Source organism: Silurus aristotelis (genome assembly GCF_946808225.1).
Source record: "Silurus aristotelis genome assembly, chromosome: 6".
Lineage (NCBI taxonomy): Eukaryota > Metazoa > Chordata > Actinopteri > Siluriformes > Siluridae > Silurus > Silurus aristotelis.
Window position 1 is genome coordinate 24,726,505 of NC_139579.1, and position 27,556 is coordinate 24,754,060.

The window sequence follows — 27,556 nt, forward strand, 5'->3', positions numbered from 1 at the left end:
TACTAGAAATATGAGGAAATAACGAGGATTTTAATGCTATTATTTAAGGGTAAAAGTAAAGTAAAAGTAAGTGTGGTTACACATTTAGAAACTAGGTGCTAAACCATTTATTACCATTTATTATTGCTGCATTGGTTGATTTTGGAGTACACATTACTTTACTCAGGAAAGTGACTTTAATGTACTTTTGGAAGTACAAGCATGGAGCTTAATGTTTAATTATGTACAGTAAATAAGTTGTAAGAATTTACTTCAGTCACTTTTCTGAACTAGACTGAGTTTAGAAGAATTACAGAGTAACACGCAAGTTCTTTTTTTTTTCTGAGAAAGAATCACTGAATTTGTACCCACAATTATTCAATATAAAAAAATAGGTTTATTCTTCATTCCTTATATTTCACATTATATGATACTTATATTTTTGTATGCAAATATAAAACCTGTTAAAATATATTGCTGTGTAGTTCTTAATAATCTCTCAAAGTCTAAGATCGTTAAACAGATATTTATGCCAAGAACAAATAATCCTCTGGTATTCTATTATAATCAGTAGATGGTGGAATGGGAAGGTTATCAATCTAAAATGTATTATATCCCATAACTACACATCTCAGAGTGGTTTATTCATCTAATAACACAACAATTAACCCATGTTAATATTTCATATTTATTAAAAAGGGCACATGGTGCATAATGAGGAAGTTAACAATGGACAGTGTTCATTGTTTAAAGCACTATACAGCTAAATATATCAAAAATAAATACATAAATCTATAACGAGGCATTTAGTGAATATTTGGCAACTTTATTAAATTTGATTACTGTTGACTTTTTTTTCCTCTTGGCTCCAACTAATTCCTTACCTAATTTTCACAAGGTCTGACACCACATGTAAGCAAAGACTGTTGCAACACAAAGTCTTTCTTTATATACTTTACTGTTTAGGGTATGTACTCTATTACTCGTTAGTGTTTCATTAGTTTCCTTTGGTTATTTACATTTTTGCTGGCATATTTTTTGCCTAAAATCAAGTTTATATTTCCAGCAAATGCAATTTGGGCTTTTCCTTGAAGACTGAAGGATGTGGGTTCAAACAGTCACTGGAGTATTTGAGAAATAGCTTTTTCAAGGAATAATTTAGGGTTGAGTTAGAAGCAGGTTGTACAGGGTTCACCTCAACACCTGGACCCGATTGGTCCTCTATGGTACCAAATCAAGGCAGTTTTTTCTTACTGTTTACAGAGATTATGTAAACAATGTCTCGTTCTCAAACCATTTCCGCAGTCAATTGCCTGTAGCACAGAAGTTAGTGGCCAGTTGGTGGTCTGGTGGATAAGACTATTTGCTGGTGTGATAGGGAAAACAGCACAGCTTTCTTTCAAACCCTTATCAGGAAAGACTCTGAGAAAGAGCTGGAGAAACTAAGCTGCAGAGGACGCTGACAGAACCCTGGCTGAAGCAGTGGCAGTGAACACAAAGCTCTGCTTGTGTCCTTTCACATTACCTTTGTGTCTGTGTCTCCACCAGCCTGCTTGAACCCATCATCTGCCAGGAAAGATTTTGTGAGACGCTGGACAAATAAACAAATGCAATACACAGTAGATGGACCTGAAAACTGTTGAACAGTTGTATAATTAAGATAATTGTAAGTTGCTCTGGTTCAGGGTACTGCTCTAAATGTAAATGCGAATAATGCAAACTAGTGGGCACTATTTCCAAAGCTGCTCTTTAATTAAAAAAATCAATGCCTTCTGAAAAATGCGATTCCGCAGATTTGTGGCATAATTATTTTGGGAAATTAGGTTACGCACTGAGTTTACAAAAAGCCTTTCTTCCATAATATTTTGAAATATTTTAGTATACATTTTTTTACCTTTTCACCATCTTACAGTTCCTTTGTAAACAAATGAATATTTTTCTTTAACCAATTAATTTTTGTGCTTATTTTTTTTTAGACATAAATGAGTGTCAGATGGCAGCTGTGTGCACTAATGGTCAGTGTTTGAACACAGAGGGCTCCTTCACTTGTTCATGTAACCATGGATACGAAGCAACTTCTGACAGTAAAGGCTGCCAAGGTACATATATCAAACACATGTTGGCATGTGCACTTACACACAGTTGGTGTTCAGGGTCGTCATCCATACTGTCTCGATTCCAGATGTGGACGAGTGTCTGCTACCGGACGTCTGCGCTCAAGGCACATGTGTTAATGTTCCGGGCTCACACAGGTGCAGCTGTAACACAGGTTACCAAAGCAGTCTTGATGGCAAAGCTTGTGTGGGTATGTGCCTTACACTGGATTATTAGTCTGTTTTTTCCCATTTTCTGATCTAAGAGATACGGATAGTTGCAGTTAGCAGGCTTATTACAGGTATCTGAATTAGTGATCATTGGCTTGAGTCAAACTATTTGTAAGTACCAGATTCCACAATCCTGGGGGCAAAAAAATAAAAATAAAAAAAGAGGCCAAGCCAGAATTGACAAAATACGCTTTTTTGTCTATCTTACAGATGTTGACGAATGTGCTGAGCCAAGCCTTTGTATGCGAGGTGTGTGTGTTAACACGTATGGTTCCTTCACCTGTACCCAGTGTGAGGTTGGATACACTCTCTCTGATGACAGACAGAGGTGTGAGGGTGAGTCACACTCGTTTAACCTCATTTAACCTCCATTTGTAGATTAGCATTGTATTTATTGCATTACTTGTCAGTTTACAGCAGCTGTCTATTTTAACCAAAGATGAGTAATTGGATTTTTGACTGTTGGTTAGATGCATACTTTGAAAATAAAACATATTTCATGTCATTTCTTTCTATTATGTTATCAGGATGTTTGTGCTTAGAAAAGCTCGGTTCTGTTTTCAAGCTAAACATGACCATTTTGTACATTATATTGTATTTCATGATTTGCAATATTTAATGTGAGATATATGATCTGAAATATGACAGCCACATATAAAATGGTGTGGTTTATGTTGTGTTGCTGATGTTCAGCAGGTAATATATATATATATTTTATTTTTTATTTTTTTTATTTTTTATTTATTTTTTTATTTTTAATCATTTTATTAATACCCTTTAGGCAAGGAGTGTTCATTTCCAATCATATATCCTTATTGAATATGTACATGAGTAAAATGAAAGAAATAAATATAAACTTACATAATACTTTACATAAGTACATATGGGGGAATTTTAATTCCTGTGGCTCCTAACCAATCAAATATTACTGCATTGTGGTATATAGTTTTTCAGCTATACTGTCAGCTATATTGTGATGATCACTCTAGAGTAGATGCAGAATTAGAGGTAATTGCTCTTTTTGGATTACATACACATTATTATTTACTCCCTCTGCATGGGCTGCTGGGGGAAAAAAACAGGAAGTAAACCCAGAAGTGCAAAGTGCCAGTAGGCATCTGCATACTTTTTTTTATATGTAATAAAAGTGTGTGGTCTGTGTTCCACTGAAAATATACTGACACCCAAATAAAGCACTAAAAAGCAGATTTACAACTATATGTGAGTTTAAAACACGGACCCATACTAGGCTTTTTATCATGGTTTATCGCTGTGGACAATGCAGGATTTGTCAAAATTGTGCTATATTTACGAATCACATCACTGCTTAGCTTTGGGAGGCTGCTCTGTTTGAGTCCAAGAGATTTATGTCCCGAAAAATTTTATTGATCTTGTAAATTATGGCCAACTCTGACTGTGAAACCATATATCCAGCTCAGATGAATTTACAACTGAGCTAAAAACAATGTGATCATGAAAACCACCTTGAGAAAAAAATACAGTCTTAGAAAAACTGTACTTGTTCTGCTACTGGGGTGGCAATCTCAAAGGTACATATTTGTTCTTTCAGTATATATCTCATAACTTGAAACATGGATAGATTAAAGCATTTATAATATAACACCAATCTATAAAAGTTTTGATGCTGTTTAAAATGAAAATTAAAACAAAATCCAATGATTTGCAAATCTTATGAACCCATATTTAATCAGAGTGGAACATAGAAAATGTTTATACTGAGGAAATTTTAAGGAATTTGATGACTGGAACACATCTAAATAAATTTGTGATGGGGCTGAAAAATGGAAAGTATTGTCACTGAAAAGAAATGGCTTGAGGAACATTTTGCAACTAGTTACGATAATTGGCAACATGACTTGGTATGACCAGAGTATCTAAGAGAGGCAGAGTCTCTCTTGGGAGTAAAGATAGGCAGAGGTTCGGTTAACTAGGAAAATCTGTGTCTACAAAACAATTTTATAATAATGTCAAATTGTAAGGACTTTGATTAACTTATTATCTGCAGTACATATCATCAAAAGATTCTGAGAATTTGGAGAAATCTCCGTGCACAAGAGACAAAGGCAGAAATATGGCGGTGATCTTTTGGCCCTGAATTGGCGCTATATTAAAAAGAGGCATGATTCTTGTAATGGAATAACATTTTGTGGTCAGATGAATCTAAATGTTTAATTCTTTTTAAAATCCATGGAAGTCACATCCTCCAGACTAAAGAGGAGAGGGACCAACCAGCTTGTTTTCAGCACTCAGTTCAAAAGTCTGCATCTCTGACTGTATCATCAACATCAACATACGCTTCCATCCAGATGACGTTTTATTTAGGGAAGGTCTTAAAAACTACATAGTGCATCTATTACAACTGCATGTCTTCATAGTGAAAGTGTCTATTTGCTGTAATCCAGATCATTCACTATTAGAAAAATGGGGAATATCATGAAACGAATTTTTTTATAAAAAAAATAAAATTAGGAATGTTGAGCAGTTAAAATCCTGTATTATACACAAATAGGACATTCTTTTCTAAAACCTTCACAACTGGTATTCTTTGTTCCCAGATGCATACAGCCTGTTCCCAGATATACTGTATATGATATGTTACACAGTGAAACCATGGCCCTGTCATAACTTTTCAGAGTTGAGGCTTTCAACATTTGATATGTTGACACTGTGATTAAAAAATAAGCTTATGAAATTTGCAAATCATTGCATTCTGTTTTTATTTACATTTTATACAGTGCAACATTTTTGTAATTGGGGTTGTAATTTCTAGTACGTAAATAAACTGTGATTAGATTAGCATCAAGATTACAATACATGCACTTTTTCTAGGTGAAAAGATCCCCAACAAATGTACAAAACTACTTAACATTTATGTTTTGCTGAACAGCATCTGTCTCTCAGCTGAAAGTTTTCCGTAAACCACTTTGCCGAAAGATTTAGAATAATATTCCATTAAATTACATTTCTGTTTACACAGTTGCACAACAACGAATAACCTTTATCATACTGTATAATGGTTATTTTATAATGATTCTAAATTGTGTGTGTGTTATGTTACGAATATAATTATTTAAGCTACATTAAGCAACTCCATTTGCTTAAGCAACTCCCTGGCTGATTCGCCAGGTCAGATAATACATGCTCATTTTCTATTATAATTGAACCATTAAACCATCAGACAAATCAGCTGCACGTATTGATTATAATTTGATGGGATCATATTCAGCACGACTGAGCAGATGCATGGTTATATCAATAAATCCATCTGTCATGCCTGTAGATTATGACATCTGGCTCCTCTTCCAAGTTTATAGACAGAACACAGTGTTGCAAGTAGAGGAAGTAATACAGATAGACATACAGACAGATGGCGCAGACTCTTGAATCTTCTATGTTTGTGTGTGTGTGTTTTTATGGGGAAAAATGTCCTCAAAAGTCATGGAAAATTTGACTTTTTTTTTATGTTGAGTGAACATTGGGTTGGTTCTTATTTGGTTGATTAACTGCAGCTTCAAAAGGATTTATTTTGGTTGGCAGGGTTACAGTTAAATTTAGTTTTAGGCGTACTGTAGGTTGAATTAGCTGCATTTAATAATGATGTCAAGGCACTCAAAAGAATAGACAAATGTATGTGCTGGTGGGGGGGTGGATGTGAGTGAGGGGGTGACTATGGCATGTGATCAGTGCCAGGGAAAAGAATTGGCAGCTTTAAATACAGCGCCAGTCCTCCAAGCATTTGTTGATAGAGTCATTATGAATTGCCTGTAATAGCTTGCCATTTTGGATTGAGCTCTCCTTCCTGCATACCTTATCTCTCGCCTCCTCCTCATCAGCCGCTCTGTCAGTGCAGTGTAATAATTCCGGTGCTCTATGTGCAGACTAAAAGACTTGAGCTAATTCGCTGTGGTATGCAGTCTGTTTTGTTGGGTTATCGGCGCATCAGCAGGCCCTTTCTTTGCCTGCATCTGAAAGTGAATGGCTTGGAAACAGCTTGTGTTTTGATTGGAAAGTGAAGAGGTATCGATGGTATCTAAATAAATCCTTGAATCCTTGAACTGAATCCAGCACAAAGTAGAAAATAAAGACCACCAAGGTTATCGGCAATTTGAGGACTTTTTTCTCCTCCTGTCTAATAGTTTTGCTGGCTTTATGTTTCAGATATTGATGAATGTCAGGCTCCTGACATTTGTCCAATGGCTGCTTGTACAAACTCTGAAGGCTCATATTCCTGCATGACCTGTGAATCTGGGTACAAGGTCTCCTCAGACCGGCACACATGTGAAGGTAAAGATATGTGTGTGTGTGTGTGTGTGTGTGTGTGTGTGTGTGTGTGTGTGTGTGTGTGTGTGTGTGTGTGTGTGTGTGTGCGCGCACGTGTTCATATAAAAATTGTATGAGCAGCCACCACAAATATTTTAGAGTGAAATATTAATAAGTAAACATATAGTAGCCTAAGGCTGTCAGACGTACTGTTTCATGTTATGACCATTATTGCACATTTTCTCTTTTACACTAGCTCTCTGCTGTTATACAATCAAGCTCCAGAATTTATGAAAATTATGCATCATTGATAAAAAAAAAGAGGACAAGCAAAATATATGTTTACAAATTGATTATTACTTAAAACAAGAGACATTTTTGTTTCTTAAATAGTAATTTCTTTAAAGCAAAACACTAGTCTCAAAATGTTTAGCTTGTCTACCTTTAATATTTATTGAAGCCTAATATGTAAAGAACAACACCACTGACTCCCTTTCTGTAATGCCTGATATAGTATAAGATCCGTATAGAGGCATATTGGTGTTGGTTATACTGTATGTTTGGTCATAATATTGTTGAAAGATATATCTATTGGCAGAGTCAACAAGAAATAGGCATCTCTGTTATGCACAATAAACACCGGATCATTAGCTGCAAAGTGCCAGTGGGGACTTTTTACTTGTAGGACAAAGTAAGCCATGATGAAGTAGGCCATGATGAAACATTTTGATGGTCTGAACTTCTAATGTAAACATCAGTTTAGGGTCTTTTAGCAATGTTCTTATTCCTAAACTGTCCAACTGCATACTGTCTTCATTTTAAGTCACTTTGAATATTGTACAAGCCAAATGAATAAATGTCAATCCATGCTTTGCATTATAAGTGTTCATTCAGAAGGGCTTCTTCAGGAGTAAAGAAGGTATTTGAGATGTGTTCACCCCACAATCATTCCCGCACAGTTTGTCAACAGCATAGTCAACAATATTGTTTCTTAAAAAACAAACATTATTACGTTTTTTTTTTTAAGAACTTTAGGAATTGAAACAATTTCAAGAATGCAAATTTTGTATTGCCAATATACAATCACATTTTTACTTGTCCTTTTGAAGGGTGCTAATTAGTCTATTGTCAATATGTCATGTGATATCTTGCAGATATCGATGAATGTGAGGACAAGGCAGCATGTCTGAATGGAAAGTGTACAAACACAGCCGGCTCCTACCACTGTGGCTGCACTCCAGGGTTTCAGCTATTAAACTCTGTCTGCAAAGGTGCTCCATTCATAATACATACAACTTTTCAGTTAAAACATATTCTATTTTCTTGCATGTACAAAATATTAATTTGCATGAGCTTTATGATTCCTGAATTCTTGACCATCAATGATGGTTCTCCTGTTGCGTGCATTAGTGTTTGGTGTGATGATAAAATCTTAAAAAGAGTAGTCTGTTTGTGAAAATCTGTTAAATTGAAGAATGTGAAGGGCTTCTTTAACTGTATCTGTTAGCCAGATTGTAATTAAAGCCAGGATGGACTTAGCTATCAAGACACACAAACTATAACCTATACAGACTTTATGAATCTACTAATGTAAAGTCACTGTGAAAAGACTAAGCCGACTTTTGGCCGCTTTCTTTTCACTTTCTGGAACAGGCATTTGACATTTAGCTGTATCAGATTAAATGTTCACTTACGTCACATGACTATGCTTAATGTGGGCAGTAAAGTCATGACACAAAGCATGTCAAATGAAACTGTAACCCTGAAAAAGTATGCAAAGGAATTGCCATCTGCTCCACTTGACCCTATTTCATGCAAAAACATGTTGAGCACAACAGATCCAGTTGAGTTTGTATGGTGCAAAGCCAAAAGTACTGAGTGCTTACAGAGAGATTGGGGTGAAGTTAAGGCCAGAACTCTTACTAAAGGTTGCTGAGTTTGTATGTGACCGCACCCTACTTACTGAAACAACCTTAATGTGGAGACACGCCAAACATAAGTATGACGCTGGAGTGGACCAACAAACTTCACAATAGTCTTTTTCATTTCTGAAATCATGGCATAATCAAAATAAGTAATGACATGAATAGAGAAGGAGAGGGAAGGACAAGCAGAAAGTATTGTAAAGTAGAGAAAATTGGCTCGAGGATAATGATGGATGAGAAAGTTGCGAATGCTGTTTGATGAGAGAACAAAAATCTATTCATAATGGGCCATAACTGTTGAGATGTCAGCAGTCTGTAGAAAATGTGCAAGGAGTGCTTCTCCTTTTACTCACTTTGTCTACACATTTCAAATAAAAAAAATCAAAAAATTAAATCCCAGACACTCTGCTAATAACATCAAGATGAATATGAATAGTATAATATTCACTGTATCCTGTATTCCTGTAGGCCTACTGTACATGAGAGATATTGTTTAAGCTTATGTTAAAAGGTTTGAGAGAATAATATGCAGCAAAAATAATAATCATAGGTCATTGTAAAGCACAGGTCATCAACTGGTTAGACCTAAAAACTCCAATAGCAAAAGAAATCAATGAACGTTAAAACATTCGGAATTGAAACTAAAACCAAAAATCAGCGACTCTTAGCAATTTTATATATATTGTATATATATATATATATATATATATATATATATATATATATATATATATATATATATATATATACGTATGTATATATATATATATGTATGTATATATATATATATATATATATATATATATATATATATATATATATATATATATATATTCATTCATTCATTTTCTCCTGCTTATCCGTAATTCGGGTCGCGGGGGCAGCAGTCTAAGCAGGCCCCCGCCTCCAACTGCTGCCCAATCCTCATAGCACCGTCCCTTACGGTCCCTCCAGCAGGTGGTGAGCCCATGGGAAGTTTTATATATATATATATATATATATATATATATATATATACACACATATATTTATATATATATATATATAAATATATATATATATATATGTGTGTATATATATATATATATATATATATATATATATATATATATATATATATATATATATATACACACATATATTTATATATATATATATATATATATATATATATTAGTTTCATGCATTTCTCTAAATGATTTACTTGAAGTCAGCTCATTGAGAAAGAAAAGTGTATTTACCTTCTTTGGTCTGATTAATGAAGTGACACCATAACTTGTTTAATAAAGTTGACAACATTTAGACAGGGATGTATTCATTTATTTTTTGCTTTAAGTTAAAAACAGGTGTTGCATTTGTTCAGAGTTCATGGCATTTGTCAAAAATGGTAACCTCAAGCCCCAGCACAAAAATTCACACTCCCATTTCTAATCCATACACTTGTAAGCAAGTCATCTAATGGATCTTGACCTTCACCTTCTTCTAAAACCCATGATATAAAATGCAAATGTCAATATTTGATACTATACAAAGCTGGACTTCGCAGCCCTTTAGATTTATTATGAGTACTTCCACACAAAGAAGCTCTTGCCTTCTATTCATGCATGCCAAAATGCTCCCAACCCATTTCTGACACAGGGCGAGCTGCATCAAATATTCTCAATCTTGTGCAATGCCATTTAACCTACACAGAGGCACACACACCCTTATGGCTAGTGGCCACTGAAAATATTGGCCCCTGTTTATGCTATTAATCAGACTAAGCGCTTTTTCCTCCGTCTGCGTGTGTGTCCGTCTGCACGCAGGCAGTGACGCCAGGTCATCAGCATGGGGTTTAAAGTATAGAGTGATGTATGTGTCTGTCTGTTGCTGCCAATACATATGTACAGTGAGGAAAATAAGTATTTGAACACCCTGCTATTTTGCAAGTTCTCCCACTTAGAAATCATGGAGGGGTCTGAAATTGTCATCGTAGGTGCATGTCCACTGTGAGAGACATAATCTAAAAGAAAAATCCAGAAATCACAATATATGATTTTTTAACTATTTATTTGTATGATACAGCTGCAAATAAGTATTTGAACACCTGTCTATCAGCTAGAATTCTGACCCTCAAAGACCTGTTAGTCTGCCTTTAAAATGTCCACCTCCACTACATTTATTATACTAAATTAGATGCACCTGTTTGAGGTCGTTAGCTGCATAAAGACACCTGTCCACCCCATACAATCAGTAAGAATCCAACTACTAACATGGCCAAGACCAAAGAGCTGTCCAAAGACACTAGAGACAAAATTGTACACCTCCACAAGGCTGGAAAGGGCTACGGGGAAATTGCCAAGCAGCTTGGTGAAAAAAGGTCCACTGTTGGAGCAATCATTAGAAAATGGAAGAAGCTAAACATGACTGTCAATCTCCCTCGGACTGGGGCTCCATGCAAGATCTCACCTCGTGGGGTCTCAATGATCCTAAGAAAGGTGAGAAATCAGCCCAGAACTACACTGGAGGAGCTGGTCAATGACCTGAAAAGAGCTGGGACCACCGTTTCCAAGTTACTGTTGGTAATACACTAAGACGACATGGTTTGAAATCATGCATGGCACGGAAGGTTCCCCTGCTTAAACCAGCACATGTCCAGGCACGTCTTAAGTTTGCCAATGACCATTTGGATGATCCAGAGGAGCCATGGGAGAAAGTCATGTGGTCAGATGAGACCAAAATAGAACTTTTGGGTCATAATTCCACTAAACGTGTTTGGAGGAAGAAGAATGATGAGTACAATCCCAAGAACACCATCCCTACTGTGAAGCATGGGGGTGGTAGCATCATGCTTTGGGGGTGTTTTTCTGCACATGGGACAGGGTGACTGCACTGTATTAAGGAGAGGATGACCGGGGCCATGTATTGCGAGATTTTGGTGAACAAACTCCTTCCGTCAGTTAGAGCATTGAAGATGGTTCGAGGCTGGGTCTTCCAACATGACAATGACCCGAAGCACACAGCCAGGATAACCAAGGAGTGGCTCTGTAAGAAGCATATCAAGGTTCTGGCGTGGCCTAGCCAGTCTCCAGACCTAAACCCAATAGAGAATATTTGGAGGGAGCTCAAACTCTGTGTTTCTCAGCGACAGGCCAGAAACCTGACTGATCTAGAGAAGATCTGTGTGGAGGAGTGGGCCAAAATCCCTCCTGCAGTGTGTGCAAACCTGGTGAAAAACTACAGGAAACTTTTGACCTCTGTAATTGCAAACAAAGGCTACTGTACCAAATATTAACATTGACTTTCTCAGGTGTTCAAATACTTATTTGCAGCTGTATCATACAAATTAATAGTTAAAAAATCATATATTGTGATTTCTGGAATTTTTTTTTAAGATTATGTCTCTCACAGTGGACATGCACCTACGATGACAATTTCAGACCCCTCCATGATTTCTAAGTGGGAGAACTTGCAAAATAGCAGGGTGTTCAAATACTTATTTTCCTTACTGTATATATGCATCTGTGTATATGTATGGTGAAACATTCTTCCATCAAAACTCAGGTATCCTGGCAGCTGTGTATTTTGTTACTTGCTTATTATCGCTAGATTTGTGTGCATTTCCATTGGCAACACATTAATCAAATTCAGTTTCAGACAAGAGGTATTATCATTTTGTGGAAGCTATAAATAGGTTAGGTGTATATCTTTAGTATTGTTTTTTTTTTCTACTTATTTGGTCTCCATATATTATATAACTGGCACACAAACAGTATAATTAAAATGTTCACATTTGTTTTCTTGATTGACTCTTGGAGAAAGCTTCAGTATGCAATATGTTCCATAGTTGGCGTAACTAATAAATCCCATCTAAGTTTTGCAGTAATGTAACAATTATGCTTTAATCCTTGTTTAATTGTGCATTCGGCCATCATTATTAATTTTATACTAGTGAAGTTTAGGAATTTTCCCAGCTTTTCTTTTTTTTTTTTTTTTTGCTGAATGCTTGGTGAGTTCAGTAAATTGGCAGTTGTTTCAGTGGCAGTATTGGCAAATGTTGCTGTGGGTTTTTTCTTTTATTATTATTCACTTGTCCAATCCATGACTATGTAATTTCAGACCTAATCTATTCACTGAGATTGTAAGAGTCTAATTGATGTCATTATCCAATTCATGATGTCTGTGAGAAATTGTAAAAGTGATTAAAGCACTAAATATATTTTATATTTTAAATAAGCCTTCCTATTTATGAACTTGTTTGCTTTTGGCTTCTGCATTTCTGGGCTGTGTAAGGTTTCAACCAATTCTGAAAACATTCTGAACTTGAATCTCAACCATTCCACAAGCATCCATGCCCAACATTCCAGAGAGCATCACTGGCACGGCTTTCTGGCATGTGACTATTCTCGTTCACTAGAGTTAAAGCATGTATACAGAATAATGCAGTTAGCACTCTCTTTTTAGTATATCTCATTTCTATTTTTCATCTTATTATCCTATCACAGTGCAGTGGTAAGAAATGAAGTTATCCAGCTGACATGTGAAAAGGTTGGAACATGTGGAAGTAAATAGTGGGGTGGGGTTTGCGGCACTTTTAGTTGAAGTTTGGTCATGTTTATGCTCCTAACAAGAAAATTGCTTTATGCTAAGACAGAATTGGGTACTAAAACAGTTTTGTAAACAAAGTACATCCTGATTATGATTGGTAGTAAAACATTTTGAGATGTTTTGTAAATAGATTTACCAGTTTACAAAATAAGCATATATTATTTCCTTCTTCCTCTACACCAACACATCATCTATTAGTCCTCATGCTAACACTAATATAAACCCAATTATATTAATATATATATATATATATATATATATATATATATATATATATATATATATATATATATATATACATACACACACACACAAACACACACACACACACACACACACACACAAAATGCAATTATTTGCAAATCTCACAAACTCTCTAATTTTTTCAAATCAAATGTTTAAACTTAGGAAATGTACCATTTAAAGAAAAATTAAGGTAATTTGGAATTTGATGACTGAAACACATCTCAGAAAAGTTGGGACAGTTTAACAAAAGGTTGGAAATTTAAAAAACAGATTGAGTGTCATAGAGAGAGTCTCTCAGAATTAAAGAAAGCCATGGGTACAAAAAAATGTGTCTCATATTGTGGACAATTCAGAATAATGTTCCTCATTATAAATTTGCATAACTTTAAATATCTCATCATCTATAGTACATAATGTCATCAAAATATTCAGAGAATCTAGAGAGATCTCTGTGCATAAGCGACACGTTTGAAAATCAGTTTTGGGTGCTTGTGACCTCCAGGCTCTCAGTCACAGCACGACATTAGACATAGGCATGATTCTCTAATAAAGATCACTTCCATTGAAAAGAAAAGAAATGGATGCCATGTCCTCCAGACTAAAGAGGAGAGGGATGATTAACCTTATTATCAGCACTCAGCTCAGTGCGGATGGGTATATACAGGTTTTAAAGCAACATATGATTCTATCCAGACAACATCAGGCCTTGCATATTTCAGCAAGACAGTGCAATACTGCATATATTACAACAGCATGGCTTTGTGGCAATAAAGTTGGCTGTCTGCATGCAGAACAGATCTTTCAACAATTTAAAACATTTGGCGCATAATGAAATGAAAAATAGGACAAAAAAGGCCCAGAACTGTTAAGCAGACACAAATGGGACACATTCCTTTCCTAAAACTCCAGCAACTCAGTTCCCAGAGGTATACACACTGTTGTTAAAAGAAGAGAGGATGTTACACAGTTGTAAACATAGTTGAGACGCTTTATGGCGTTTTATTTCCTTTAAAATGGTACATTAACTCAGTTTAAACATTGAGTATGTTTTCTATGAGCTGTTGTGAATAAAATATGGATTTATGAGATTTGCAGAACATTTCATTCCGTTGTTATTTACATTATGCAAACTCTTTTGGAATTGGGGTTGTACTACTCTCAAATGCTACGCCTCAAGTGTCTGAAACTGCATGCACAGTTGCTGCCCTCACAAATGAGATGGATATTGGGAGAAAATATCTCACCAGAAGAATATCGTTGTGAACAGACAGCCCTTTGTCATTTGAAACGACTTTGCAATGGTCGTCTAGAGTCCAATAATGCACTCGGGACTGTGTGAGTGCAGGGATAGAAGCGCACAGTGAAATATGAGTCCACTTGCTCTGTCCTGGTCTGTGTGACTGTGTGTGATTTGCCTTAGCCAGATCCCTGTGTTCTTTCTGTCAGGGATGTGGGGTATGTGGTCTGTAGACTCTCCAAATTCAGCTTTTTTGCAGCATTACACATCAACACTGGTTAGACGATTAGAGGTTCAACATTGTGGCATAAACCTCACTTCACAAAAAACAATATACATGTATGATTTCTTGTCATATGACATAGTTGGACATCTTTTCATTGTGATTAATGGATTAGGGAGTGTGTGAAATTGTTTATAGTAACAAATACCAACATTAATACAGTTTGCTTTGCAGCATCTGTAATCTTACAAAATGAAATTTGAAGGCATTTATTCCACATTGGTTAAACAATTATAAGCTTCACTGATCTAAGCACATCAATTTTCCCCAGTGTTTTGAAAACTTTCTTATTTTCCCCTGTGAATTGACTTTAAGCATCTTAGAGCCTCTTAGTGGTTTTAAGACATTTCCTTTGAACTTTGAACCAAATGTACTGTGGCTTTCACATGGTTTCTCCTAATGTGTTCCTTTTAAAGAAGGCCAAGTCCTTGTCTTTTATTATGACATTAATATTATGAAATATTAAGCCATTTATTACTGTACAACTGTTACACATTAATCAAAATCTCACTGAAATATATCTAGCATCATTTCACTATAAAGATGCTCTGCTTTTTGTAAAGATGAGCCTGAGTTCTTGAATATAAATGCATAACATTTCACTAGTTCAAAAACCTGCCTTTGTTTTCTATGCAATTATATGACTTCAATGATTTATTTCTCTCTCAGAGTATATTAGTGTTTTTTAAAATGTCTTGAACTTTGAACCAACTGTTTTTGCCATGTTTTTTTTTTTAAAGCATTGCTGCTATGGAGGTCAAGTCTTATTTTCCAAAAAAAGATTGACATTAGCAACACCGGAGAATTTACTGAACTATGAGCTTCGGGAAATAAATGAGCTAATAAACTGAGCTCTTTTACATTTGCACCAAAGCCTATGCACTCACTGTATTAGGTAGGGAGTTAAGACAGCTGGAACCTGATTAATGATCAAGTCTTTCCGGATGTGTTCCTCTCAGACACACACCACTTCTTAGGTGGGATTTTGTAACTGCTTATTAGTCATATTTGACAGTGCATATTGCAAAGACTGCACATGAAAGCCTACATCTAAGCTTCAGTATTAGTTTCTGCATTGCTCTCCAGCACTACTGGGTATTTGTGGTTGTCAGAGAGGTCATAATTGGCAGACAGCTCTCACCTTGGCCTGCCTGTGAAAGCCACATTAAATAACAGCTCAGGCATTTACCCATAGGCCACCTTGTGTTCTGGGCTGTTAAGGCCAAACCCAGCTCTCCAGCACAGGCCTCTAGACAAAGCTTACTTGTTTCTACTTCATCTTGGAAATGCCTTCAAGGTGCTTCCATCATCCTAATAAAGCAATGGATGAGCGGTTTCCAGACGTTCCAATTACCCACTGAACTTTTTCATCCACTTACAAAAAACATCATCACCTACGTTATAATGACCAGGCCGCAAAATCTGATTGTTTCTTTTACAATTTGAAGGAGTGGAGATCTTTGGAGATGGAGATTATCTTTGGCTGTGCTTCACAATAGTTCAGACTTCTAAAGATTCAATTTGTCTGTGTGTGTGTATGTGTGTGTGTGTAGTGATCAATAATAGAGAGAATTTACTATCCAAGCCACATTTATAAAGCCTTGTCTAATTTTAAGGAGACTCCAAAAAGGGAACCAAGTAACATTATTTTTAGTGAAAGAACCCTTTATATATTTTTTGCTTTTTGCATCACTTGCAATCCTTAGTATAAGCGAAATTGCCATTATGGTAATTGGGGCACTGTAAACATACACCTATTAGATCAGCCTGTTTCACTACCTCCTTTATAAATTTAGAAATGGAAAAAGAGGCCTGCAAAATAAATTACCAGTCACCAAATTTCATTACACAAAATCGTGCCTGTACTCAATGAGTTCTTGTTCTCTCGCTACATGCTTTGCTCACGTCAGCAAGTTACCCCGATATTTTGGCACTTATTTTAGTCCTGACATGATATCTGATAGTTTGGCTCTATTTTGTAGATTAAAGGAGGGGAAGTCCTGCTTTTGTCATCTCTCAAATGAAAAAAAAACGGCTAAAATAAACGTGATGTAGCATGTGAACTCTAGTGTTTCCTTCTCCTGGGGTTTCACAGCTGCTCGGTCCACTACCAGTGCTGTTCAAAAGCCCACTTAAGCTTTTACCACAAAAGGAAATGTGTAGCCGAGAGACATTAAAGATGTTTCCTCAGTTATGAGCTAGAGTTTCTCTCAACCCACGCTGAGGATTAGGGCAGACTTTAGGTTTATTGTGGCACTGTGGTGTGAATCTATGCGTGTCTGAGTGAGTTTGCACAGTGGATCTGAACATGCATGTGTACCTTCAGATAAAATAACAAGAACACCACCGTATCAGATTCACTCTTTATTGCAGTCTTATTAAGGTTAGAGTAGTTTTGGCTGTGGTGGAGTATTCCCTTGACCACATCAGTGTCTGATTGTTTTCCAGCTGTTTGGCTCCTGTCCCTTCGGTCCAACCGCAGGCTAATGCTGCTTAGTGGGAGTCAGTCTCTTGTGACTGTCTGAGACTGCCTGTGCTTTTTTTAGGAAGAATTTGCTGCAATTTTTTTACCTAGATCTATTATTTTGTGTGATAAAAAGTATCCAAACACAGTGCCCATTGGTGACATTTTCTAGGCTTTGGTTGAAGTTTAAGACACTCTACCGATACAGTTTACCCCCCCCCCCCCCCCCCCCCAGCGAATAATAATCAAATGATCTCCTCGCGTTCTCAAGTCTTGGCATGACTCACAAATTGTTACTCAAGAACACATATATGAGAACAAAAATTTACGATGGAGAGCGAGAATTCAGTTATTCAGTCAGAATGAGGTGCTCCCCTTTATGGTCACACAGCATGGCTATAGTACATGTTTGCATTAATCACATTGTACAACTGCTTAATCTGTTTTCCAGCTTTGTGGTGCAGGCAAAAGCCTTCCAATCATCTGGCATAAGTAAAATGGTAATTGATGAAATAGGGTCAGTGTTTGCAAAATATGGCTGATTATTCATAGCATAAAGCCACAGAGATGATGAGAGATGAGAATTTGTGGTTATTGCAAAGACGAAACCACCTGACAGGCTTGCGTGCATTTTCTTTTCAGTTATAGTGTACAAGTGCGCCAGTACTGCAGGTGTCACTTTTAACATTTCATGACAATTACCATGACCCCTAACCTTAAATGTAATGACTAGTCACTAGCTGCCATGTGCCAGACACAAAAGCAAAGATTGTGTATGGCTCCCTTTTTTTTCTGCAATTACATCATGTTTATAGAAGCCAGACAAATGTCATCTCCACATGAACAAAACAAGTCTGTAATGGTTGATATGAAAATCAGCTTTGGCAAAACAATTCCTATTTTGGCAAAATGTAAGTTTCCAACATTTGTTCCCGTACAGATTTAAGGAAATTGACCAACGAAAACGCTAAAGGATTTACACTGCTGCATAAATGTTACATAATCTAACCCCCTGGCTGTGTAGCATGAGCATCACTCATGTGTGTTCATGTGCCAAAGTAAAGATTTCCAGAATCACACTGGATGGCTGCACCAGCTGAACATCCAAAACCAAAACAAAACCATCACAGATCTCAAATTCAAGGCTCATAGTTTTCTTCTACTTAGCCCGAATTTTCATTAGTCTAATGTACAATATTATCAACATATATTTTGTTGCCATACTTATTTAGATATAGCATGTTTAAGATCTAAAGCAATGCTATTGTGTTTTATATTATCTCTTATATATACTTGCCATTTAAGCTTTTAACCATGTATTAGATAGATAGATCAATAGATAGATAGATCGACAGACAGACAGACAGACAGACAGACAGACAGACAGACAGACAGACAGACAGACAGACAGACAGACAGACAGACAGTAATAGGTAATAGTAATATATATAATACACACACCATAATTTCCGGACTATTAAGGGCACCCAAATATAAGCCGCACCCACTGAATTTTACAAAGATTTTTATTTTGAACATAAATAAGCCGCACCTGGCTACACTGAAACTAATTAACTTTACACAGGCTTTAACGAAAGACAGTGTCTGTTACACGGCTTGTATCTAAACAGTAGCCTACTAAGAAAGTCATTGTTCACTGTCTTCCTTCTTCCTTTCACAACTATTTCTCTCAGGAGTTTATCTTTTGGCATCGTCGTGCGTTTAAAAAATCACCATCGGTGAATTTTTTTCTCCCGATGCCGTGCAGCTCAGAACACAGGTGAAGTGTGTTTTTTCATGCCCGTTTTTCAATCTTGGCCACCCATGGCTCTGTCGTTAGTTTACCACTGTTCCTTCCTTGGACCAATTTTGATAGATACTGACCACTGCAGAGCAGGAACCCCTCCAAAAGAGCTGCAGTTTTGGCGATCCTTTGACCCTGTCGTGTAGCCATCACAATGTGGCTCTTGTCAAACTCGCTCAAATCCTTACACTTGTCCATTTTTTCTGCTTCTAACACATAAACTTTGAGCACAAAATGTTCACTTGCTGCCTAATAAATCCCACCCAGTAACAGGTGCCATGATGAAGAGATCATCAGTGTTATTAACTTCACCGGGCATAACGTTATAAGGATATGTGTGTGTGTGTGTGTGTATATATATATATATGCATATGATATTTTTAGTGTAGAGGTTCAGTTGTTCCTACATGTGCTTATATTAAGTTCATATGTATATTAAGCCTCTATCAATATCCATTAAAAATCTTGCTTTGTTTTTAATTTTCTTGCCTAGATATTAATGAGTGTGAGGATGAGATGATCTGCGGCAAGCATGGTTTCTGTGAGAATACGAACGGCTCCTATTATTGTCATTGTGACCAAGGATATGACAATACACCTGATGGTCAAGGCTGTGTTGGTATGAAAGTAGAAGTGACTTTATTCATATTCATGTATGACTCCATTAAAAATGTCTTTAAGTAACTAAACTACGAATGTGTGCATGTGTGTGTGTGCAGATGCAGATGAATGTAAATTAAGTTCTGAGTTATGTGGGGAGGCACATTGTGAGAACGTAGAGGGAAGCTTCCTGTGCCTTTGCCCCACTGATGATGAGGAATTTGACCCCATTACTGTGCAGTGCAAACCTCGTCACATGATCCCACCAGGTACAGAAACATAAAAACAAATGTATGGAGGTCTACAAAACATTTTTACATGGTTTGTAAAATATGTTATTGCGATGGCCTCATTTCCACAGCAGGTGAAAACTATTTGTAATTTCAATATGCCTATAACTCTCAGTTGCACACAGAACAAATTGCGAAAGCCTGTCCAGGTTCTTTTACATGATTTGATATTCTATTTTTGAAAGTCATTTTAAATGCCAAGTTTCAGTCAAGTTAATTCTACTTCAGGGTGAGCTGTTGGCACTTCATATGTGGAAACTTTTTTTTCCAACAACTAACAGCCCTGAGCATAAGCAGATTACTGACCAGCAATGCAATCTTCGAAAAGGCTTTGGAGTAACTTTATCTTGTGGTGTGAAATTGTTCTGTCAAGTAGATAACAATAGAGAACATGATTTCAAAACTAAAAATATGAAAACTCTCCTGATATTACAGTCAATTGATTGAAAAAAGGTACAGACTATTGGGTATGTCAGAGATTTAGATTTAATCGCTTGTGTAAATATGGCCAGAACTGTGATCAGGTCATTTAGGCTGTGTTTGAAATATCCAGTCAACATTACAGCATCGAATGGGCAAAGAGTCTAGTTTCCAGTGACACAGCTGAGCACTTCAAGCCCATAGAGCCACTGCATTTTTATAGTTTTTTTGCAAACTCAATTTTAATACATGGAATAAAACTCCACAGTCTGTTTTTTTAAGTGTGCCTCTGCTTCTAGCCTTCTGACTGGTGTTGTTTATGTGTTCAATGTGGGAATCATATCAGACTCTACAGGACAAGACCTTCCTGTTCCTCCCCATGGACCCTCTGATGACGAACAGAGGAAGGATTGCTACTACAACCTTAACGATGTCAACTTCTGTCAGAATGTGCTCTCCGGTAACGTCACAAAGCAGGAATGCTGCTGCACTGTGGGAGCAGGATGGGGAGACAACTGCAACATCCACCCATGCCCACAGGATGGACAAGGTAGGGTACCACCCAAAATTAGGCGGTGTTTTTAATTAGCACACACCCCCGCACCCCTTAAATGTGCCTGATTTGTACATGTGAATGTGTCTTATCGAAACCATTTTGAATGTGCATATCCTCAGCGGAATATATTGAGCTGTGTCCTCATGGCAGTGGCATTCTCCCCATTATGACCTCAGTTCAAGGCATCAGTCATCTCCTGAGTAAAGGTAATTTGAAATCTTTAATGCTTTGTATTGAACATACTAAATAAAAAAGATTTGCATGCCTGTCAAGCTTTACCAAGGCAAGTCTTTTAATACTGGTGAAAATATTTGAGTGCAAGAGATTTTTATGTACAACTATTATTTTTTTCTGTTTGTCTATAAAATCAAGTCTTGAGATCTTCCCTATTTTAAATATATTTAAAACTTATTTCCAGCATTCAAATCAACAACAAAAAGGACTAGATCTTAAGCAGCGACATACACCGAATAGGCATAACATTATGACACTATAACATTATAAGCGGTGAAGTGAATAACACTGATTATCTCTTCCTCATGGCACCTGTTAGTGGGTCGGATTTATTAGGCAGCAAGTGAACATTTTGACATCAAGTTCTATTTGCTTTGGTTCCAGTAAATCTAAATGTTTTCTACATTCCAATTAAATTATAGAGAAAGACTTTAACATCACTGCTCAAAGTAGGCTGCAGTGAATTATTTTAGGATAAAATTTGCTTGAAGCTTGTGGTTTAGACTCAGACAAAACTGAGGCAAATAGACTCGAAACTAGACCTGGCCAAAATCAGGATATGCTGACAATTGTTACTAAAATAATTGTTTAGATTTTTGACTATGGCCATGTATTCTACTTAAGAAATCCAAAAGAAAATGCACCAAAGGAAGTGTTAATATCTGTCTGCCATTGGTATTGACCTTTAAAAGCTGTTAAGCCATCTTATATGTGGTTGTCTGTCAAATTCACTGTGTATATTAAGGGAGTAACTATTACAGTGCTCATTTGGACTCTTCTAATTACAAAATTTAACAGGTAGTGTTGACCTCATTTGACTAGTAGAAATGCCTAATGTTCTTACAGTCATAATCCCCATGTTTTATCATATGTGTATACAGATCAGCTTGATATATAGTATGCTCCTAATTACTTACTATTTTCTAATACTATCTAGCTACTCTTGTTCACAGATGCAGATGAGTGTGAGCTGTACGGCACAGAAATTTGCAAAAATGGTTACTGTGCAAATGTTTACGCCTCATATAACTGCTACTGTCACAGTGGCTATTACTATGACAATGTCCGAATGGAATGTGTTGGTAATGGTCATTTTAATTAATGTTTTAAACAAGAATTAAAATATAAAAAATATATAATTACTTGAATTTGGACTAAGAATGTATTCTGCATGTGTGCCTCAGATGATGATGAATGTAAGGAGGAAAACCAGTGTGAACACGGAGAGTGTGTGAACACACCCGGCTCTTTTAACTGCTTCTGCAATCCCCCACTGATTCTGGATGAAACACAGCGTCGCTGCATCTCTGCCAACAGCACAGAGGGTAAGACTCTGATCTGTATTTGAATAATATGTGCTGTACTGTGCTGGTTATCTTGTCAGTGAGAAAGTTGCGAATGTCTTTTCACATGCATTCTTTTTCTTTTTGTATCTCTTCTGCCTATAGGTCCTTTCCTTGATGAGGATTATATTCACACAGATGTCTGCTGGCGGGAACTTAAACCTGATACCACATGTATTAATCCCATGTTAGGTACTTTGACTACCTACACTGAGTGTTGTTGTCTCTACGGTGTTGCCTGGGGGTCACAGTGTGCTTTCTGTCCTGAAAAATCATCCGGTGCGTTTATATCAGAATTTTTTGAAAATGAAAATTCTCTAAAAATGTTCAAAACTATACTATAGATCAGATAATTTTCTTAAGAAAGGTTGAATTAAAACTAATTTATCTTCACACAGAGGATTTTGCTATATTGTGTAACCTGCAAAACAGAGGCTCAGACAGCCTACGGGAGCATCCAGGCTTTGAATATGGACCTGACACCCCTCCTGAGGGGCATAATGGTCCACCATACTGGGGCAACTATGGTGTTTTGGGAGGTGGCACTTTCTATGAACCTGAAGGTACTTTGAGCGGTTCCATCTTTACTGATCGCTCAAATGACTATGGCTCTAGAGAGGGAGGACGAGTACCTGTGCTCAGGCCCAGAGAGCACCAGCCAACCCACCGAGTTAACCCGTACAGAGGTACCATCATTCTTTCTTAGGATGCACATAGTTGTTTATTAACAATTAATCACCTGTATTATGTTTCTAATATGTATGTACTATTAGTATTATCAGTAAAGCACTAGTGGGGAAAACAGTGGGAAAGTGTCATGTTTCATGTTTTCTGCTACTTTTCTTTCAGATCATAGTGCAGGATTTGAGGGTTTGCAAGCAGAAGAATGCGGCATCTTGAACGGCTGTGAAAATGGCCGATGTGTCCGTGTGCGAGAGGGCTACACTTGTGATTGCTTTGATGGCTATGAACTAAACCTAGGCAAGATGGCATGTATTGGTAAGTCCTATTCTCACACTTATTTCTTTGTCAGTTTAACAAGCTAGTTAAAATACATATTTACTAGAGGTGACAGTTTCGATAGTTGGGGGTGATGGCATATTGGATATCAGATCGTAAAACAAATGGCAAAAATTGAAATCGGATTTGGAAAAAGCATGTATTTTTAGAACTAGAAATGTTTATATATAAACAGACTGTTATTTATTATATTTTCAATGCAAGTGAAATTGTTTTAACTGTGAGGTTCTTTTAAGGAAAACTATTTCAGATGGGTAGCAATTTATGTGCATTTCATGATGAAACATAGCTATCTGATAACTTAATCAAAGCCTGATATTCACAGTGGGAAGTAATCACATTTATCTAGGAAGGTATTAAACACCTTTTAAAAAGACTGACTTCTTTACCTCAGTATTTATTAAACTGGCTTCTTACGCAACATATTCTTAGCAGTATGATCTAGGTACGAGGTACGATAAGTCTAGACAAGAATAAAAAGAATAACCACTGTCATTTTGGTGAAATATATAGATATATATAAGTCGAGGTGTCTTGCCAAACGTTTTTTATCTGTTTTGGCAAAAAGAATTTAGATGTAGCTAGTTTTCCCATGCCGCCTCCCATATGTTATGTAGTCATTTCATTAATGATTGTAGATGATATCAACATTTTTCAGCAATAAAGCAACAATCAAACTGAAATGTGCTATATAAATAACAATTATTATCTTGGAGATTAAAAGTAATATATGAGTGCACTGATACGAAGCAAAAGAGGAAAGCAAATGTAATGAATTGGTTGGATACAGAGTTTGGCAACACAGCATAAACCATGGCATATAACACCAATAGGAAAACTGCTTTTAAGACTTTTTAGAAGGTTTCTTTTCTATCCCCTCCAGCCACTAATAGGAAGTAGAGACAAGTCAAAAAGAAATACTGTTGAAATTCCCTAGTGAAACTCCATAGAGAATGTGCCTGAAGCTAATGTTGTGTGTATTTTAGTTCAATCACCCTCAATCACTTTTCCAACATTCATCCATGAAATAGACAACTCTTGGATGTCTCTCAAGAATGCTCCTCATCATGTGCTCAGCCAATCAGGGGTGCTGACAGTAATGCTCTTCCATTAGTTCCTGTGAACCAGAATTTGGAATAAACGATCAAAGTGTTCTCTGCGGCGTGTCTAAGCTCGAGCGGCGTGCCATCGAGCCAAAACCCGTGATTCATAGCCACCTTGCGTAGTATGTCGATATTGCACGGTTGAAACGTGTTCCCTTTGATTCGTAGTGGAAACTCAGAACGTGTTGCACGCCTTCTCATCCAAGAATCTGAGTGCATTCTGAAAGTGCACTGCAATTATGAAGCTTAATCAATTATTTCCTGTCACAGATGTAAAAAAAAAAAAGTGAACATTTTAGAACATCTGATAAAAACAAATAAATAAAAAAAAGATGACAGATTTACTAATGAAATCTTTGGAGAATTGGATCTCATGTTATCTCTGTTTTGAATGTTTCTCATTCAGATGAATGTGAGAAAATAATGAGAAAGTTTGCCAGTGGCTGAATATTTCCACAGTTTCGTATGTGATTTTATTGTATGAGTGTGTTTAATTCATCCCGACCCAATTCAAGGGTCAATTCACATTGGTATTAGATTGTAAATTGGAATCCTGTTATAGGCCCTTTACTATCTAAATGTTTTCTGTATTCACCTCTTGCTTTTAGCTTGTCTATGTCACACTCTCATCTCTTACAGATATAAACGAATGTGAAGATATAAGTGACAAAGTGGATCTGTGTAAGAACGGAGTGTGTACCAACACAGAGGGCTCATACAAGTGCACCTGCTTGCCAGGCTTTCTGGCTTCTTCTAAGCCCCATGAGTGTATCCCAGAAGACCAAGGCTCTGTCTCCCACACTGTGGGAAATTGATGCACTCATCTCCCTCTCTCTCTCTCTCTCTCTCTCTCTCTCTCTCTCTCTCGCTCTCGCTCTCTTTCTTTTCTCTACATATTTTTTCTAAAGGACTGACACTAAACCTGCATCAGTGAAGCCGAGCCAGCTGAGCACCAAACATGAACACACACAGTTACAATCAAAGTTCACTCTGTCTTCTACATAAAGGGCGGTTTTAAAAATAAGTATAAAAGATCCTGTGGTGTTTCTCAGTTTTTGATTGGCTCCCATGCTTTCTGATTTGCACAGAATTAGAGGTCATTCCAGCTCGGGCTTGTGGTGTCAAGGCTTCATTGAGAAGGTTTGGGATTTTTGTACAGATCTAGTACTATGTATTTAAATTGGTTTGTTATATATTCTAATAAACTCATTCAGTACACTCAATATTTTGTTTGACCAAAAAGAAAAGGTACAAAAAAGTAAAAAAAAAAAAAAAAAAGAAAAATCTGATTAACGCTGTAGATTCGTAGATTTCTGTACAAATGTTTTGTAGCACTATCTTTTACGTATGGAAAAAAAAGGTTTACACTGTATCAGATAAAGTGTATGTATCCTGCCCTGTGGAGCAGACTATGAAATTTTATTTTATGGAATGACTGCACTTTTTTAACTAAGGTTATGTGGTGCCTTCAATCCAGCGAACACCTAGTTCAGAGATTTTCAGCAACATTCATGTTAATGTGCGTCACCTTTGCTTAATAATTATATAGTTATACTTTGAACTGAAATACTTGCATCCATTATTGCTGGCTAGACAAATTTAAAAGCTGCCTTAAATCACAATGCAAACCACTTTTAAACAAAATATTATGTCCTGCTGTCGAGCAATATGTCATGTATACTATAACACAATAAACAATGTACTACTTGGATTATAGTAGAGTGTAAGCCCAAGCCTGTAAATTACAGAAGGAATACACAGACAGGTGACAAATTAATGGGAATAAATTTAGGGTGTTAAGCCACAATAAACCAACAGAACAGCTTCTTTGAGTCAATATACAGATTCTCCAACTCCCTGGAACTGTGCTAAAGGGATATGCTTTATTTTTTCAAAAGATATTCCCTTATTTGGTGTATTTATAATGGTGATAAAAAGGCACTCTAAGATTTTTCTCTAATCAGCATAAAAATCACCATAGAATAAATTAGAATCAGTGTATTGATTTTCTGTGACTAACGGGATATGTGTACAGTACAGTTCATTCTAGCAAAGCATGAATGCTTACAAAGCACCCTCCCACAGTACAACTGTTTGTTTGTTTTTAATATGGCACCCAGCTATATATATCGATATCACTTGATATAAACCAATGATCATTTCTTCAATAACAAGGAAATATTTAATGTATGTGTCAGTACTCACTACCAAATTAAGTGGAGTTTTAGTGGCCACTGTGCAACCACCTTCGTCGGTGTACATGTCTTGCAATAACGTTATCACCACATCTGATTTTCTGGTATATTCAGAAGGCAGTTTTAAGCTTTACATCATGAAGATGGTTATGAGAAGGTTGTATGTTTTTTTCAAAACTGTGGTCCACCCTGTTTTGTTCATTCCACTTGATTACCTCTCACTGTAGTTGTTTCTGGACAATAAAGTTTGAAAAATAACATTGTGTCTTTTGTTTTTTATATATTATATACAGTATTAATACTGTTCATTGTTTAAGAGAATAAGATATTTTAAATGTGTTTTAAAAAATCACCTAGAAAGAAAAACTAGATCAGGTTAACTAGCACAGACAGATTATAAAAGAATAGTTACACTGTTAACATGTACATATAGTGTGATAAGCTGAATACTAACAACTCTCATACACCTAAGAGGCACTTTGTGTTTTTACTGATACTGACAGTAGTGCATCTTTTCTTATGCCCCTTCCCCATCCACCAGTGCAAGTGGAGCACCACAGGAACAATATCATTCGAATATTATTTGGGAGATGCCAAAATTTTTAGCGTTTTACACTAATATGGCTTTAGTGTTGACCCTTAAAATCTGTTGATCTGTCTTTTTT

General features: G+C 36.5%; 1 protein-coding gene and 1 long non-coding RNA gene across 2 annotated transcripts in view; one reads left to right on the top strand and one right to left on the bottom strand.

The window, feature by feature from the left end:
• LOC310727485 overlaps nt 1-19,434 on the bottom strand; it is a 147,380-nt gene extending 127,946 nt beyond the window's left edge. Inside the window, exon 1 of the long non-coding RNA XR_014534031.1 lies at nt 19,353-19,434. This is a non-coding gene — a long non-coding RNA (uncharacterized lncRNA). The remainder of the gene's footprint in view (nt 1-19,352) is intronic.
• LOC310727432 (latent-transforming growth factor beta-binding protein 2-like) overlaps nt 1-27,149 on the top strand; it is a 118,279-nt gene extending 91,130 nt beyond the window's left edge. The window contains 17 exon segments of the mRNA XM_083543904.1: nt 1,956-2,078; nt 2,162-2,284; nt 2,514-2,653; nt 2,659-2,694; nt 2,696-2,725; nt 6,461-6,608; nt 7,739-7,855; nt 19,624-19,749; nt 19,850-19,999; nt 20,787-20,990; nt 21,116-21,202; nt 22,184-22,312; nt 22,415-22,555; nt 22,679-22,852; nt 22,972-23,259; nt 23,423-23,572; nt 25,336-27,149. Of these exon segments, the coding sequence (XP_083400030.1) occupies nt 1,956-2,078; nt 2,162-2,284; nt 2,514-2,653; nt 2,659-2,694; nt 2,696-2,725; nt 6,461-6,608; nt 7,739-7,855; nt 19,624-19,749; nt 19,850-19,999; nt 20,787-20,990; nt 21,116-21,202; nt 22,184-22,312; nt 22,415-22,555; nt 22,679-22,852; nt 22,972-23,259; nt 23,423-23,572; nt 25,336-25,511 (2,342 nt within the window). The 3' untranslated portion in view covers nt 25,512-27,149.
• Nucleotides 27,150-27,556: the final 407 nt, after the last annotated feature.